The sequence below is a fragment of the Onychostoma macrolepis genome, chromosome 11 (assembly GCF_012432095.1).
Source record: "Onychostoma macrolepis isolate SWU-2019 chromosome 11, ASM1243209v1, whole genome shotgun sequence".
In the NCBI taxonomy this organism is placed as follows: Eukaryota; Metazoa; Chordata; class Actinopteri; order Cypriniformes; family Cyprinidae; genus Onychostoma; species Onychostoma macrolepis.
In genome coordinates, this window is record NC_081165.1 from 24,725,121 (window position 1) to 24,741,677 (window position 16,557).

The 16,557-nt window shown below is 37.9% G+C and overlaps 1 protein-coding gene across 6 annotated transcripts in view; it reads right to left on the reverse strand.

The window, feature by feature from the left end:
- LOC131549147 (dynein heavy chain domain-containing protein 1) overlaps nucleotides 1-16,557 on the reverse strand; it is a 35,129-nt gene that overhangs the window by 12,394 nt on the left and 6,178 nt on the right. For 4 of the 6 annotated variants that reach the window (XM_058790997.1, XM_058790996.1, XM_058791000.1 and 1 more), the window contains exons 12-36: nucleotides 15,970-16,127; nucleotides 15,761-15,886; nucleotides 15,402-15,678; nucleotides 15,185-15,312; nucleotides 14,900-15,098; nucleotides 14,711-14,802; nucleotides 14,392-14,608; nucleotides 14,161-14,286; nucleotides 13,974-14,068; nucleotides 10,757-13,889; nucleotides 10,409-10,532; nucleotides 10,134-10,323; nucleotides 9,755-10,034; nucleotides 7,303-8,986; nucleotides 6,625-6,857; nucleotides 6,346-6,532; nucleotides 5,818-5,920; nucleotides 5,485-5,634; nucleotides 5,231-5,413; nucleotides 4,728-5,159; nucleotides 4,239-4,650; nucleotides 3,226-3,336; nucleotides 2,960-3,130; nucleotides 1,759-1,937; nucleotides 660-1,658 (exon numbers count right to left, since the gene is read on the reverse strand). In XM_058790997.1, coding sequence (XP_058646980.1) covers nucleotides 660-1,658; nucleotides 1,759-1,937; nucleotides 2,960-3,130; nucleotides 3,226-3,336; nucleotides 4,239-4,650; nucleotides 4,728-5,159; nucleotides 5,231-5,413; nucleotides 5,485-5,634; nucleotides 5,818-5,920; nucleotides 6,346-6,532; nucleotides 6,625-6,857; nucleotides 7,303-8,986; nucleotides 9,755-10,034; nucleotides 10,134-10,323; nucleotides 10,409-10,532; nucleotides 10,757-13,889; nucleotides 13,974-14,068; nucleotides 14,161-14,286; nucleotides 14,392-14,608; nucleotides 14,711-14,802; nucleotides 14,900-15,098; nucleotides 15,185-15,312; nucleotides 15,402-15,678; nucleotides 15,761-15,886; nucleotides 15,970-16,127 — 9,989 coding nt within the window. The remainder of the gene's footprint in view (nucleotides 1-659; nucleotides 1,659-1,758; nucleotides 1,938-2,959; nucleotides 3,131-3,225; nucleotides 3,337-4,238; nucleotides 4,651-4,727; nucleotides 5,160-5,230; nucleotides 5,414-5,484; nucleotides 5,635-5,817; nucleotides 5,921-6,345; nucleotides 6,533-6,624; nucleotides 6,858-7,302; nucleotides 8,987-9,754; nucleotides 10,035-10,133; nucleotides 10,324-10,408; nucleotides 10,533-10,756; nucleotides 13,890-13,973; nucleotides 14,069-14,160; nucleotides 14,287-14,391; nucleotides 14,609-14,710; nucleotides 14,803-14,899; nucleotides 15,099-15,184; nucleotides 15,313-15,401; nucleotides 15,679-15,760; nucleotides 15,887-15,969; nucleotides 16,128-16,557) is intronic. The other 2 variants (XM_058790998.1, XM_058790999.1) reach the window with 2 other exon arrangements.

Here is a 16,557-nt window from a genome sequence, read left to right on the forward strand (position 1 = left end):
GGTGAAATATAAAAGTTTTTTATATTTAATTTTATTTCAGTAAATGTTTATTTCAAGTAATGAAAATGTTTTTGTTTTTAATTTTAGTTTCTGTTTTAGTTAACAACCCTGGCTAGACCGTCTGCTCAACGCAAGAACACCATATATTATATTTCTATTTAGTTTTAATTTATTTTTAATTACATTTTAGTTTTAGCACTTGGTTAGTTACCAATACAACATTTCTAATTTTTACTTAAGTTTTCATTGAATATTTATCATTCATTTAATTTCATATTCATCTTTATTTCATGTTTTCATATTAATCTTTAATTAACAACAATATTTAGCCATCAAAAACAACACTGCTGTGTTAGTAACTTACCATTTTATATTTTCTGTTTTCATTTTCACTTTAGTGTATGTTTACGTTTTATTCATTTTATGTAATTTTTATCAGTTTGGGTTTTTTATATTTCAATTTTGCTTTATTTTTATTTCAGTTTTAGTAATTTTAGCACTTTATTTTATTTTAGCTAGTTGCTAAAATTTCAAAACTAACGTTTAAGATTTCATTTGAACACTTGTATATTATTTCGTTTCACATTCATTTTATTTTACAAAAACATATTTTAGTTGTTTTAGGTATCAATAACAACACTCCTGTTCCAGTAACTTACCCCTTTGCTGTCCGCTTGGCACTGTGCAACTTGTTTAATCAAGTGGAGAGGGTGAATGCTTACTGGCACTTCTTCATTTTTCTCTGGTAAACATACAACAACAGGACCTTGATTTTTGGACAAAAGGCTGGAGATTATTTCTGCAGAGCTCATAAGAGGGTCTCCAGGATATGAATGCAGCAAATGTCCCTGTGCGCAGGCTGTAAGATCCTCTTCCACCGCTGCTAGCCAATGAGGACACAGCGTCTTCCAGAGAACAGCCCGCTGCATTGTGGACAAATGAGAGTGAGATTGACAAGGGACCGGTCCAATCACTGTGGACGAAGGAAAGCGTAGATATTCCCGCCATAGCTTGGACGAATTCACCAGAGATGATACAAGGCCCCAGAAGGGTTCAATCCTCTCTAATAGATAAATATCATCTCGAGAGTAAGTTTGAATCCAACTTGGCAGCTTGGGGACAGACTGTGTGGATGGAGATAAAAAATGCTCTGAAGACTTCAAGTTGCTTAATCCTCTGAGGAAAGTAACTCGTTCTACCTCAGGGCATCCCTCATTGTGCACAATAACAGCAACAGATACCAATAATCTGAATAAAGCCGAATGGCTCTTGAACAAGCGAGGTTTATACTGAGAAAAGACATGAGACACAATCCTGTAGGTAATCTCTGTAGGCTCCATTTCTCTATGAAAGCTCATGTCTGGGCTCTGCAGGGCTAAAGCTGACCGTAAAGTGAGCAGGAAACCGTGAAGAGTGAAACGATAACATGGGGAAAGTCGGGCTATGTCCTGCAGAGCGTTGTAAAGGGCTGTGGTGAGCTCTGCTATTCGATAAAAATCAGCCATCAGGGCTTTGTGCTGATCTATCTCTTGGGCTAGATCCTTGATTTCAGTCTCAAGTTCAAGAGAGACACTCTGACATGTACACACGTGTGGCAGGAACTCAGGGTCCTGGAGAAGTGCTGTGGATGCATGTATGACATAGTCCATCAAGGAAACCTGCAATCATAATAAAATGGACATTAGGACATGTGCTTTTAGGAATATTTCATAAAGCTTAGCTTTCCAAAAAAAGATCTAAACTTCTTCAGCAGCCAACCTCGTTTTGAAAAAGTTTATACTGAAGTGTCTGTTTTTTTGTCTGAATTTGGCGATTTAGAGTCCACAGAGCTGAACACTCAGTCTGCATCAGTTCTGTCAAAAAAAGGTCTTGAACTTCAGATGTGCTTGGAGAAAGATCAATCATTTGAACCTCCTCCAGGAATGAAGTGTGAATTTCTAGCAGAAAACGTAGAGAAAAAAAACATAAGGCAACATCTTATAGCTATTCAAACTAGAGTCCATGAAAATGTGTGAGGGAAAAAAATTAATTAAGATACATGATAAATAAATTTTCGTGAGATTAGTTAAAATGTTTTCTGTTGACAGTCTTTACAACAAACAAGTGTTTTTGTTTTTCTAGAAAGGCATTTGGGAATGTCTTGTATTTGCGTTGTTCTTTTCTACAAAGTTTCTCCTAACCACAGTTGCCTTTATCATGCTCAGTGGGGGTTGAAAGGCAATATTCTCTGTAGAACTGCTTTTTGAACTATATTTATTGTGAAAAGCACTATATAAAAAAAATCTGAATTGAACTAAATATGTTGTTCTTCAGGTTTACAGTGTTAAAAACTATTTCAAGTAAATATCCTCTTAATATTTAAATAAGTTTAGTATAATAACTATATAAAACAGTTCTATTCTGGAAAAAAAAACATTAAAATATTATCTTAAAATATAATATAATAAGTTATGTAAAATAATAATGTAAAAGTTGTTTACATAATATGTATGTGTACTGTGTATATTTATTATTTATATAAAATACACACACATACAGTATATATTTTGAAAATATTTACATGTATACACATTTATATTTTATATTATATATAAATATATTTAATATATAAACATCATATTTTTCTTAAACATATACATGCATGTGTTTTTATTTATATATACATAATAAATATACACACATATATATTATGTAAGCAAAAACTTTTATTTTGGATGCGATTAATCGTTTGACAGCTCTAAATATAATATAATATATTACATGTATTTTAATATAGATGAGGTACATGAAAATATATAGATGACTTTTTTTTTAGGAAGGGGATCCTATAATCATCAGCATATTTGGGGGTCTTGGTTGGAAACTTTTTTGTAAACCCCTGCTTCAAAGACTTAAAAAAGGATCATACTATGATGAGTAACCTGCAGAATCACTGCATAACACATCCTTAATCTCTCACCATGTATCAGCGTTTTGACCGGAAGGGAAGTACTCATAATGAGGCGAAAGTCCGGATGAGCAGGTTTAACCAGGCGGCTCTGATCAGGGGAACTTCCTGGTGTAACAAACGTCTGAAGGATTTGTAGGTTTGATGTTGCTCGTTCAATATGCATCACCAATACTCTTAGACCTGAGGTGGATGAAAGAAGGGTGAGCTTAAACCATTCACAGTGTAGATTTGAAAATGAAACTGAAGATCAAAGCAAGACTTTGCAGATTGCTGACCTTCTTTTGCTCCATGATTTAGTTTATCAAGTAACTGTGGATCATCAGCAGTAACTTTAAGTCCATATTTATCCTCCTCATGGGCTTTTTCTTCACATCTTGTAAACTGACCTAAAAACAAATCTTACCATAACTGAAAGATATTTTTTTAAATGCACTCTAAAAATAAGTTTTTTAAGGTTCTTTGCACATAGCATAAGTTCTATTTAGAACCATATCATCCTGATCCATTTTATGCTAAAATGGTTAATTGTCTTAGAGTTAAAGGTTCTTTATTCCCAAATTTTACATTTTTTAAAATCAAACTGTCAAAAAATCCTTTCAAATCCAATTCATTATTGACTTTCTGGAGCTCACCCATCCAACTACACAGACTGTCAACACACTCTCAACAGGTACTTGATATTCTTTTTAAAATGTCTATAAATTGTAACTTTTTAAAATATAACTTTTCAGTGTTTTTTTTTTAATACAGATCATGTAAGTGATGTAAAATGTAAGATGCTTCTCTTTGCCACAAAGCAAGTAATTGACAGAGATACTGAATTTATGATCCATATTGGTAATTTTTTTTAATTATTATTTGGGTTTATGCCCAGTCACAAAAACATACTGTCCATTCACAATGGCTATTAAAACAGCATTAAGGTCCTGTACATGTTTCTTTATGGATTCTATTTAGCACCAAAACCAGTTCAGCTATTGTTACACTCTTAAAAATAAAGGTTCCAGGTTTTTGCAGTGATGCCACTGAACCATTTGGGTTCCGCAAAGAACTTTCAGTGATCAGTTTTTAAGAGAATATTTTTAAGAAAGAATATTTTAACAATCTAAAGAACCGTTCACAAAAGGTTCCATGGATGTTAAAGGTTTTTCGAGGAACCTTCAATGCCAATAAACAATCTTTATTTAGTATACAAGCCAAAGAACCCTATTCTGGTACTGTTTAGAAACTTCTTTTTTTTTTTTTTTTAGTGTGTAAGATATATGAAAAGACACATTGTCATACTGACCAGCAGGAAACAATGTCTGAGAGCTGGGTTCCTCATCTTTATGATGACCTGCCAGTAGAGGGCAGCGCTGAGACCAAGCAAATCTGTGCCCCCAGAGAAGAACTCTTCGGACCAGATCAGCGAAATCTCCATGGACCTGATGCAGATCTAGCCCAAGTATTCGATTTAAAGCAAGCTGAAATGTCTTACTGATGGGAATAGCCACACAGCGGTCACAAGTGAGTGGAGCATCATTGAAAATTGTTGCACGTGGGTCCTCCGGTTCTGTATTCATTTCACCAGTCAGACAAAGTTTGTGCCACTTTTGGAGCAGCTCCTGTCGAACATCAGGCCCGAACGGACCCAAGTATGTAACGGCAGCCGCTAAAAGCAGGGCATCACCTGGAATGCTGCAATTAGCCAACTCTGCTTCCTGTAATACATAAAAATAATGGGTTGCACACACAAATTGCTTGAATAATTCTGTTACCCATCAAGAATTTTAGCTACCTTTCCTGCTGACGTCCAATCTTTAATGTGACATTCAACCAGTTTGAGAGCCGCACATGACTCCCTTTCTTGAGCTTCTGAGGTACTAAGCTGTGCCTTCAGCAGCACCATGTCTTGTCTGTTAAGCTCCAGCCTCATCTCCAATTCTTCTAATCTTTCCCGCTCTGATTCCTCCTGCAGCCTCGCAACTCTCAACCTTGCTCGACTCTCAGCCATGAGCTCATCTAAACTGTACTTTTTAGCATTTTGAGGTGCCATGCGGCGCTGTATGCAAGCACACTGGTGTACCGCTCTCACCCAGCGACACAAAGACTCACAAGCCCGGCTCGCATCTCGCACAGAGCTTGGCTGAAAGCTTGGTGTCTGTATGATCTGACCCAACTTATGAATCATTTCATCGGTTAATTTAGAGCAGTCGAAAAATTCCAGATCCTGGTGGAGCATAAAAAGGAATTTAGACAAATCAAAAAAAAATATTGGGTTCAGTAGGTTATTTTTTTTACCTGAAAGAAGCTGGATTGCATCAAAAGTTGTTTGCTACTCTCCCACCCACATGGATGGTTGAATAACATGCATATAAGATCCATGACCATGACAACTCCATCAGGTGGCATCCTGTAGTGCCGCATCTCATCCAAATCAGACTGGCTCAAAGCCTGCACAGCTGCTCGGTGCAGCGGACTTACCTGCACAAAACCAGCAACGATGAAAATCCCACTTCAGTGTCCAATGTGTGATCATACTAGTCAAACCAGACCTGTTTGGAGCCCTCTTCAACTTGTTGCTGAACTCGGTGTGAGTGATCCTCTAGATTGGAAAGCCATTCTTCTTCCAGTAAACTTTGGTGGTGGGTTTGTTCCCAAATTTTGTATGCCACATCCACCGATTCCTGCAGCTGGTCCAGACACTACAGCAGATACATCAATGCACGCAATAGTAAGAAAAAAATTGATTTTGAATTTTGGATCTGAGCTATTGACACAAAGATCCAACCTTTGCTCCATTTCCTTTCAGTGCCTGAGCAAAGTAAAATCACTCATTTTCATCACATCCTATTGCTGCTCTATTAACCATTGCTTCTGAGACGTACCTTCTGTTTTTCCTCACATTTGGCCCTAAAGCTCAGAACTTTCTGAGTGTGCCTTGCAGCTGTGTTGGTCACGTCCTTCACATGTGCTAGAACCGTTGCCAACCTGGTATGTTAAAAAAAATGTTTTGAACATTTCATACACAACCGTGTTAATATTTTTGAAAGAAGTCTTTTATGCACACCAAGGCTGCATTTATTTAATAAAAAATAAAAATCCAGTATTATTTACAAGATTATGAAATATTAATATTACAATTATGAAAATTAAAATGTTCTATTTTAATTTTTTTTTCCCCTGTGATGTAATTTCCCTGAATTTTCAGTGTTTAGTGTCACATGATCCTTAGAAATCATTTTAATATGACGATTTGCTGCTCAAGAAACATGATGAAATGTGATGAAAACAGTTGTGCTGCTTATTATTTTTGTGGAAACGGTGGTATATTTTTACATTCTTGATGAAAAAAAATGGACTCCAAAACAGTAGTGTATGTTTAAATACATTAGTGGTATTAGAAGTCCCCTCACCGGTTATTCTGAACTCTGCTTTGCTCAAAGAGGTGGTGGCAGAGGAAGAAGAACTGGACCATCAGCTCTACGTAGGCCCGAGGGCCAAACGGTTGAAAATGAAGCAATGTGAAAGCATATTTTGTAGCCGATAAATGTATTCTTGCCATCGCCTCAGAAATACTAGCTATTAAGCTATCCTTGGCAACTGGAAATGCAACAACACAGAGACACAAACACTTTCAAAACATGAAACAGATCAATTAGGAGTAGAATTAGGATTATAATCAATAGATTCACCTGTTCTATTTGTCTCGGGTATCTGCTGATTGGCTTTTAAATGATATAAGGCACTTTCAGCTAAAGCTTCAGAGGTCCAAGGTTGGTACACTTCTACACAACAGCAGAGACTCAAAGCCTTAGTGATATGCATATCCAAAACTGAAGATTTTACCGTTTGCCTTTCAGAATTATCCCAGAGGAGAGGATAAAGAAGGAATACATGAATATTTTTTTGGATGTTTTTGAAATACCTGCACAAAAATGGATGCACAATATCAGTACTATATAGGTTGTCTGCTGATATTAGATTATTTTTAATTTAACACTGTGGGTTGATATTGAATATTTAACTGTGCATGCTCAATTCTCTTATTTTTACCTTTGCCTAACACTAATTTAATTTATTTAAAAAAAAATTAATAATACTTTATTAATATTCAGCAAATCTCCATTTTTCATTCTACCATAACATGAAAATAATTATTCATTTTTCAGTGCCTGAATTTTATAATCAGTGCATCCCTATTTTTGATCTGCTGCAAAATTACAAGAAATCTAAGAGTAAAAATGCAAAAAGATTTCTACAATCAGATACAAAATGATGAGCACAAATGAATAAACATAATTAAACATTCAATTGAAAAAAAAAAAAAAATCAGTAACTCAAGTGAAAATAAATGGAAAGTTATACTCTACATTTCAAGAGCTTTGGTATCCTTCGTCAAATTCTTCAGTTCCTCATCTGAATACAGTATAGGGAAGCTTCCATTTGCCATCATTACCAGCAACTCATCCTTAAGAGCCTGGCTAGTATCTTCGTGAACCAGTAGAACCAAATGTCCACCCACCCCAATTCGGCTACAAACCCCTTTCATCATTTCCCACAACTTGGCTTCATTTCCAGGATGAACCTCAATTAGTTGGCATCCCAACAGAGTAGCTGCTAGGCGTACAATGGACTTTCTGCCCGTTTTCTTTGCTGCTCCTAACAGAGCCCCGTGTCCACCAGGAATGAGAAATGCACGGATGATGTGCACAAGTTGATGTACGTTATGGTGATGCACAACCCATGTAGGATTATAGTAAGCGTCATCAGACTTCTCTTTATTTTCCTCTCTGCATTTAAGAGTATTAAATAGTTGGTCTACTAAAATATCTATGTCTCTTTCTTGATACACACAGTTGTGTTCAAAATTATGATGCTGAAGAATGTTGTTCAATGGTTTACAAAATTCTGGACTGAAGACCATGTTCTTGACAGAAGAAGCTGCTTCCTGTAGAAGCTGAATGAACGTTTTTGCTGTGGTTGTCGATAAAAGTATATGTTGTGTGGTCAACTTTTCGTGTGATGCTGGTTTTTGATTAATGTAGTCATGTTTGTTTTCACCAAAATGAGAAAACGGCTTTTGAAATGAACAACTTGAGAATTCAGTAGCAGATTCAGATATACACTCTGATGTTCCTGGTTCACTCTTCACATTTCCATCATCTTTACTATATGAGAATCCATCTACATCACTTCCTGGGTTATACAACCTGGAGTCGTTCTCTACTGCATAGCTCTCTTCCCTCTCTGTCTGAACTTCTGTCATTCCAAGCACGGGGATCACATTGTTTTCTAATTGGGAAGGGGTTGAACCCAAGTGTTGGTTTACATTATCTGCTCTTGATGGTTGATCTGAAGGGCTTGATATACCTTCTGTAGATGTTTGGGATTCATTTGATAACCTAGTGCCAAAATTCTTCTCAGAAACTTCAGCTATAATTGAGATAAGTTTTCGGCATGCCTCCTCTGAAGCTAGCCTATCACCAAAAGTGTGCAAACACTCATGCATCCACAGGCAGGTGATATTGAGGTCATGAGCTGGATGACCAAGAACAGATGAAGAGAAACTCCTACAACCCAGACTCCTATGAAGAGCTTGCTGGACATTAAGCCTTGGCCTCCAGAGGTACATCCCTTGAAACACTTTGTGAACATCATGCAAAGAAAAGATGAAGATTGGACTGTGTAGGGCAGAAGTAAAACATTCACGCACAGCAAAATACATGTCAAGAGTCGAGGTTAGGATGCAGTTTGTTATATCTGCAACCCTCTGTATGGGTTGTATTTCTTTCAGCCATGCTTGCAATTTCGTGGAATGGATAGAAAACAGGATTTCAGAAGTCATGCTTGGGAGAGCCAAGACGGTGAAGAGTCGAGAGAGACGTGGAGAGATCTGATTGCTGTTGACTGCATTAGGAGCACTGTAAGAGCCTAGATAATTAACATCTCTTGACTGAAACAGCTTGAAATGAGAGCTGTCTGATATCAGCTGTTCACCTCTAGAAATACACTGACGCAGTGTCTCTAGAGTCACTGATGTTTTTTCATCAACATCTGCAAAATAGAAGATAAAGAGACTTCAGCTGTTACTTTAATACTAAACAAAATTACAAGTGCTTAAAGGTGCTGTATGTAATTTGACTCTTCTAAAGCCAAAAAATAACATAATATGTTTGTAGATATTAAGGAAACATTTTACGTTAATATAGCGGTTTCTCTGAAAAATAATGGTATAGCCAGTAATTCTACTCTGAAATGTGTGTTCCGGGGGGCAGGCCTGCATGGGTTTTTGCAGTACCCATTTCAACCGATAGCTGTCAATATTGCATACTGCACAATGCTCTATGAGCAGAGGAACATTAAAACACAGTAAATCAACTCATCATCTTACACTGCAAGGTTTGTTGCGTGTCCTCAATCTAGCAAACCTGTGTGAGTGTCGAGTCTGAGTAGGAGGGAGTGGGAGAAACGGCTCTCTCCACTATTTTGAATTTGGACTACAGTACCCATTTCAACCTCTAGCTGTCAATATTACATACTGCACCTTAATTGTTAATATTGTCAACAAAATTACTGAAAATATTTGATAAAAAATGTTTTAGAAATTTTGTCAATGGCATCACAACAGAAAATTACGATAATTAGTTTACATTAAAACATTCATATTTGTTTTAGAACTTGATCTCCTGAAATAACTTTATACAGTAATTAACCCTGTAAAAAATTATCAGTTATGGTGAATGAAAGGTCCATGACGGAGATTTTGTTTTTTTTAAAAGAGACCCTCCAAGCCGTTTACTCAATCCTCTTTTAAAGACTCACCAAATGGTGCTTCATGAAGGTCATCAATGAACAAAAGAATGTTTGGCTGCTTTAAGACCTCTATGCTCCTCACTTGAGTCCTCTGGTATCTAACTCTCTTGAGTACCTTGCACAGTTCAGAAGGGTGAAGGCCTAGACTTGCTGCTAAATGCATGTGTGGTCTTGCATTTGACATTACAGACTTGCACAGCATTGTTTTGCCAGAGCCAGACTCTCCCACAATAAGGACTGGCTCATGAACATCCAGGAGCATATCCAGGAGATATGCATGTTTTTCATACTGTATCGGGGCAAGAAGTACAGTACAATTTATTCATCTGCTGAATGAGGAAAACATATTTCTGATGTTAATATGCACTCTATGAAATAAAAGGCAAACCTGAGGCACAGATGTGAAGAAGAGCTGTGGACTCTTACGCATGCTGCAGTTGATGAAATTGGTTGTCTCTCTCATTTCCTCACTGAATTCAAAGAAATGCTCAAATACGGTGCCTTCTGGTGGAGTCTCCACTTTACAATGGCTCATATACAGGGCCTCCCGTACAAAAAGATCAAAATGTGGCCAGTGTCTACAATGAGAACAGGCATATTCTTTCACAAACATCATAGCAACATCTAGGATTTAGTATATTCACTTATGAGTTACATATATACCTAGGGTGCAAATGTCCTCCAAACCCCCAAACATAAGCTACAATAAAGATGTTTCTTGCTTGTAACCCCCATTGAGCAGAGGAAGCTGTGGCATCAGTGCAGGGTGGCTGGAAAACTTGTGCATCTAGTGAAGAGAGAATGTAAGCTACATTTCTATGAACTGTTAACAAAAATAGTTTGAATCAGGTAAATAAAACTTTTCAACAGGTCAAAAAAGCAGTTCCTCTGCCTGAAATCTGTTCATTTTAAAAAGATCTAACCCCAGGATATAAAAGTACCCAAAGCTGAAGCAACATCCATAAATGCATAGATTTGTATAATTGATGAAAAGTTATTTGTATAACTTACTTGTTGTTTCAGTTTTCCTTGATGTGTTTTTCAAGCCTTCTCCCTTCCCAGAATGCTCCAAAAGGGTGTGAAGAATCTTAATGAAGGACATTATTTCCTGCAAACCATCTGTAATCCTAGATGATCGTCTGCCTTCACATCGATCACTAGCCATCACTGAAGAAAGTGCTTTGTTTTTGAGAAATACTAGTGTGTCAGGGAAAAGGTCTTCAGAAAGGTGACTCCACATTTCCAGAGTAATCTGGTCTACATTATGCTCAGTCGACAGCACATTCATTTCACTCTTCCACACAGATCTCCACAGATTCTCTCCAGAAACATATACCAGACTGCAGTGTGTCACTACAGAGGGGGTTGAATTACCAAGGTTTGTGATCTCAGCTAGTATTTTCAGTCTTGATGGCTCAATTTTCTCTCCTGATGAAAGGTAGAGATGGGGATGTTCAAGATCACAAAGAGTAGTCAAAGAGTCCAACCAACCAGGTCTGCCAAGTGGATCTCCATCCAGAACAATCCATTTTTCTTGCTGTTTTTGAACAGTTTCCTCGCTCTTGGAAGGAGCAATGGGCAGAGGCTGTTCTGAGTGTCTTAATGCTCTGGTGAAAGCTCCATCAATCCAGGAGTTGTCCTGACCAAAATATCCGCCAAAAAACTGTTTGTGGGACAAGGTATTAGGAAATATAACTTCTGTGCTCACAGAAGTCCAACATGGCTTAGGGAAATAATGATAAATGTCTTTAAAATCCCCTTTAGAATCAATCTCCCGAGTCCTGGACAGTTTCTGAAGTGCACTTGCAAGGGCTTCGTACAAAGTTGTTTTTCCGCTACCTGCTGGTCCAACAAGCACCACAACATTGGAGAGCTTCAAAGCTTGATGCAAGATCAACACGTTGTGAGGTATTTGCATGTCTGCATAAAGTCCCTGTTGCTGCAATTCATCTATGACTAAAGATCTAACAATCTTTTTTTCCCCTTCATCAATGAACAGTTGTGGACTTGAAAAGTACCTCGCTTTCGGAAAGATTTCCTCACATATTTTACAAAACTGTGATGCTCTCTTTGGATCCGAGACAGTATACTGCATGACTGACAGAACTCCTTTAATTGCTGCTTGCTCTTCTAAGTCTGCAGTCGCATTAGACTTATTGATAAACTTTAAATGTGATGAATAATGTTCTTCGACCTTCGCTGGGATTGTTTCAAGTCTTGTACAAGCAGATCCTGTCTCATTCTGACAAGAAAATGTATCTTTATCAGTTTCTTTCAAATGACAAGAGAGATGTAAATGTGCTACAGAAAGAGCAATCACATTTCTGAGAAGGACAAGCCATGAGGTCTGATGACCACTGACAAAATCAGGGAGGCAATATGAATCCTTAGCAAGGCTAAAGAGAGAGACCAGGCGGCGACTTATGGTAGCTGCTTCAGAGAATCCGAATGACATCAGCATCACCTCTGCAATGATTCTATAGTGTGGCTGCATAAATGCAACAGGCCTCATTGCAATTCTAAGATTTTCTGGTATCTCGGTTGAGTAGCCGTTATCTGAGATTGTGACGCATCCATAGCTTAGCTTGGCCCAAATATTTTTCCCAGCAATGTGACATAGCACCTCATTCATTGTCCTGTTATCGTTTTTGATGAATTCTCCACTGCTACACTTCCCAAATGAGGATGTCAACTCATGTGCCTCCGCTTGTTCTTGTCTTTGAACTGCTGCTAAATGTTGATGAATTTCAGTCAAATGTTGTCCCAACTCAGACAATGTCCCTTGTTCCAACAAATCCACTGAATCAAGCACAAGCCAAGCCCCAGTTTGAAGAGCACCTAGAATCATTTGGGAAACGACTGAAGAACCAGTGCTTGAACAACACTTCAAGATGACCACTTGTCGTCCCAATGCATAACCCAACTGCACAGCGGCATGCTGCTTGCCTGACATGTGGGGTCCACTAATGAAAGCACACTTGAAGCTTGATAAGGCAAGAATTATGCCCATGTAAGCTTGTTCAGTTGAAGGAGTAGTCACCATCGTCCAGTTATCAGGTCCAATGTATTCATAGCCATATGGCAATTGTGTGCACAGAATATCAACACAGACAGTCTGATTCTGTTGAGAAGGAAGTAAATCAGAAGAAGGTCCATTATCATTGGGGATAAGGTAATATTTCATAAGCTTATGCCATTCAAAAGAGGACTCCAAGTCTCCTTTTACTTCAGCAAGCCCATCTGTTTGGCCAGAGTGTTTCATGGTAAGAATAACCAAGGCACGCAGAGCTGTCAAGATTTGGGGTGGTTCTTCATTTGAGTGTTCTTTTAAAAGCTGGCACAGATAGTGCAGTTTTGCTGCATTTTGGGACTTGATTCTCGTCCACAAGCCAGTAGTAGAACAATGTGATGATGTCCGGATCATACTACACCACAACACCTCCTCTGCCACCAAAAGGCATTGTAAAGGAAACTGAGATATTAGATACAAAAGTGAGGGAGGTTCATGAGCTACTTCTGAATTGTTCTCCTTGCCATTCCCAATCAGGTCTGGGGTGCTGGGTTGCATTTCGATGTTTGATTTTTGCTGGACAGCTAAGCATTTCAGAAATGCCTGTTTCACTGCTTGATTTAACTTTTGCTCAAAAAGACTAAGCCAAGCCACGGGACTGAGGTTTGACTCAAGAGGACAGATGAAAGGAACATGTTCACCAAATTCTCCATATACACCGTGTACGCACATTCGCTCATTACTCAGAGCTGTCAAATCATATGCACAACAAACATCACCTTCAACTTGAACATCAAGTTGCTTCACTCCCTTGAAGCATTTCTGCACCAGTGGTAAAAGGGAGGAAGGTGCTGGGAGCTGTAAAGAGAGAAGTTTCATCACCTCTCCATCACTGAGAAAGTAGAGTCTGGGCAGCTGGCTTCGTGGTGACTCCAAGATGTAGAGCAAGTGTTTAGAAATCTCCTCCATTGCTGTAAGTCCATTCATAAGGACAGCACGTAGACTCTGTCCTTGTAAACTGTCACTGCCCTCTGTTGTTGTACCCAGTCGAACAAAACTGGATACATATGGGTCATTAACAGTGATCTGAATGATATCACGAAACATCTTATCCACCGGGTGAAACTTCTCTTGCTACAATAGAGAAATTGATTAGTCAGAGAAAACTGCTTCACTTAAACTGCAGTAAACAAACTAAGCATTCCATCAAAAACATACCAACTCAGACTTTTGAGTGTGCACTGTGTCATTAAATGTTCTGCTTAAAAAGATCCATTTTTGCTGATATCGTTCAAATATATAAAGCAATTCATCTGTAAATAAAGGAAAAAGAAAACAAGAAATCTGTATTTCTTAACACCTTCTACTGTCCAAAAATAAATTTGTTGAACTATGTTGAATATACCTAGCTCTTGTAAATGCAGAAGCCAGTGTTCAACCTCTTGCTGAAACTCAGCAACATGAGGAGAACGCAGCATATGAGAAAAGGTCAGAACACTTTCCTTAGTCTGAGCCAAAAGTGCCTCCAATCCTTCACAGAGAAATGAGAAAAAAAGACTTTTTACTAAAGACAATTATACCATCTGTACCAATGGTTGAGATCAGTTGTATAGATGAGAGTATATATGTAACTCACCAATGATCGTGTAGGTTTTGCCATCAATAATGTGATGTTTTGGTGCATTTTGAGGTGAGGAACAGGAAATAATTTTTTTTTTTTCTTTTACTTCATCTTGCTGTTTCTGGACAGCAATAATAAACCTTTTATGATGGAATTCTGCACGTTCCCAATCCCTCTGGAGTGCTCTGAATGTCTGTTCCATGTCTGCCTCAGCTTTGGCATCTAGATAGATCTGAAAGCCAATGCACATCCACACCCACAGTTCACAATGATCCAAAAACAGTTAATGTTAGGTATTCACATTACATGTTTAATAGTATAAACAAATGAGAACCTTATTGATTTTATTTTGATGTTTTTGTAGCTCTTTGGACATGAGATCAGCCAGCGTTAATTTCCATTCTGAGTAATTAAGCAGGCCAATTCCTACAGAAACAATTATATAATGATAGCATATATGATAGTAGAGGTTCCAAAACTAACCTGACACTTATGTATGTTTTTGTAATGTCATTTATCTTACCCTTTAAGATGCTTCTCCAGTGCTTGTGCTTCAGTGTGGGGCTGCTCAGCTTACTTAAAAAAGTGAGTAGCTGGTTGAACCCCTGCAAAATCTGTAGGGTTTTATGCAGCAAAGTATCATGAGAGGGTATAACTTTTGCAGATGCTTCTGCCTGTTGTAGCCATTCGTTAACCTTGTCTTGGGCTTTAGCCACCACAAACTGCAAAAATATGAATGCAAAAGTACTGTAAAGTTGTATAAATACATGCAAAATCCAAAAACTGTTCAGTGTTAATAATTACATACATTCTTGAAGGTTAGTAGCTTCCACTCTTGGATTTGTGTGGACAACACACTCATCAGCTCCCAGAGTCCTTTTCTTGCTTCCATATTCTGCTGTGCTACTGTCACAAAAGTGAGATCCAGTAGGTGACCTGAAAGAATATATTAAATCACTGACATGAAGCCACTGCATTAAAACCATTGGAAGGGAGGTGTTTAGGATCCTGGGCGTATGTCTTACCTCTCAGAATTTCACTGGCTCTGCTCTGATCATTCAGCTGATCAGCAATCACATAGAATTCACTACACAATGCTGTCAGCTGGACAAGCATTTCCTTGGGATTCTGGTCAGGGTCAAGATAGAGTCCAGAAGCGGCTTGTGCAACCAAGTTGTCTAATTCGTTCACTAATGAAGAAACGTTCTTGTCCAATGTATCAAGCATAGAATGAAGCTTCTGGGTAACTATGTCTGCAGCTGGTTTCAGGAGCTGAACAAACTGATTCCACAAGTCAACTACCTGCAGAAATAACTGGCTGTCAGATTTTGAGACTCAACTGAATTTGCAATAAAAGAACCAATGACCACACTTTCACATGTACCTGCTTCAATGAGAGAATGTTGTTTGGATCCATGTGAGTATAATTCCTTCTCACGGTCTCCTGTAGAGAGTGGAGGTCTTCCAGCCTTTTCTGCATATCACCTGACATTCTCTCACTGCGCTTTACCTGCATATAATCATGTTGATTAATTACTCTGTAGTTCACAGTAATCGACCAGTACTGACAAAGCAGTATGTCAAAGTCAATACCATGTCTGAAAAAACTGTGAAGTGGTGAAAGGTATTTGGCTCAGACTTCATGACTTCCACGGCTCTTTTCAGCTCAGAAATGAGGTTTTCAGAGCGTGTCTGCGAATCTTCACAGAGTAGCTTCAGCACATCCTTGTCAATGGTGCCTAAAATGGAGCCTTAACACAAAAACAGGACATTAAACATTTATTTGTTTACTTGATGTACAGACATGATCTCTCCATTTCTAAACTGCACAGGAGACTAATATTTCTGTATACAAAAATTCATTTATTTTCTTCATTAAGAAATCATCTTTTAGCAATAACATACAAACTACGTGACTGACCTACCATGAGCTTTGAGACCATTAAGAGGAGGTATATGCTTCTGTCACAACTATAAGTCAGTCTGATAATATTTTTAATCAATAATTTATTGTTAGTACATTTAGACTGTATTATTGTGGCAATCACAATGCCTTTATTGGATGAGCAGCTAATTCTCTCAGAAAAATGTGATTGTTGTGAATTTATGTTTTTATTTCCTAACAATGAATGCTAAAAACAAGTCTCTGAAAAAGTGGGCAGCCATGTACACTAATAAACA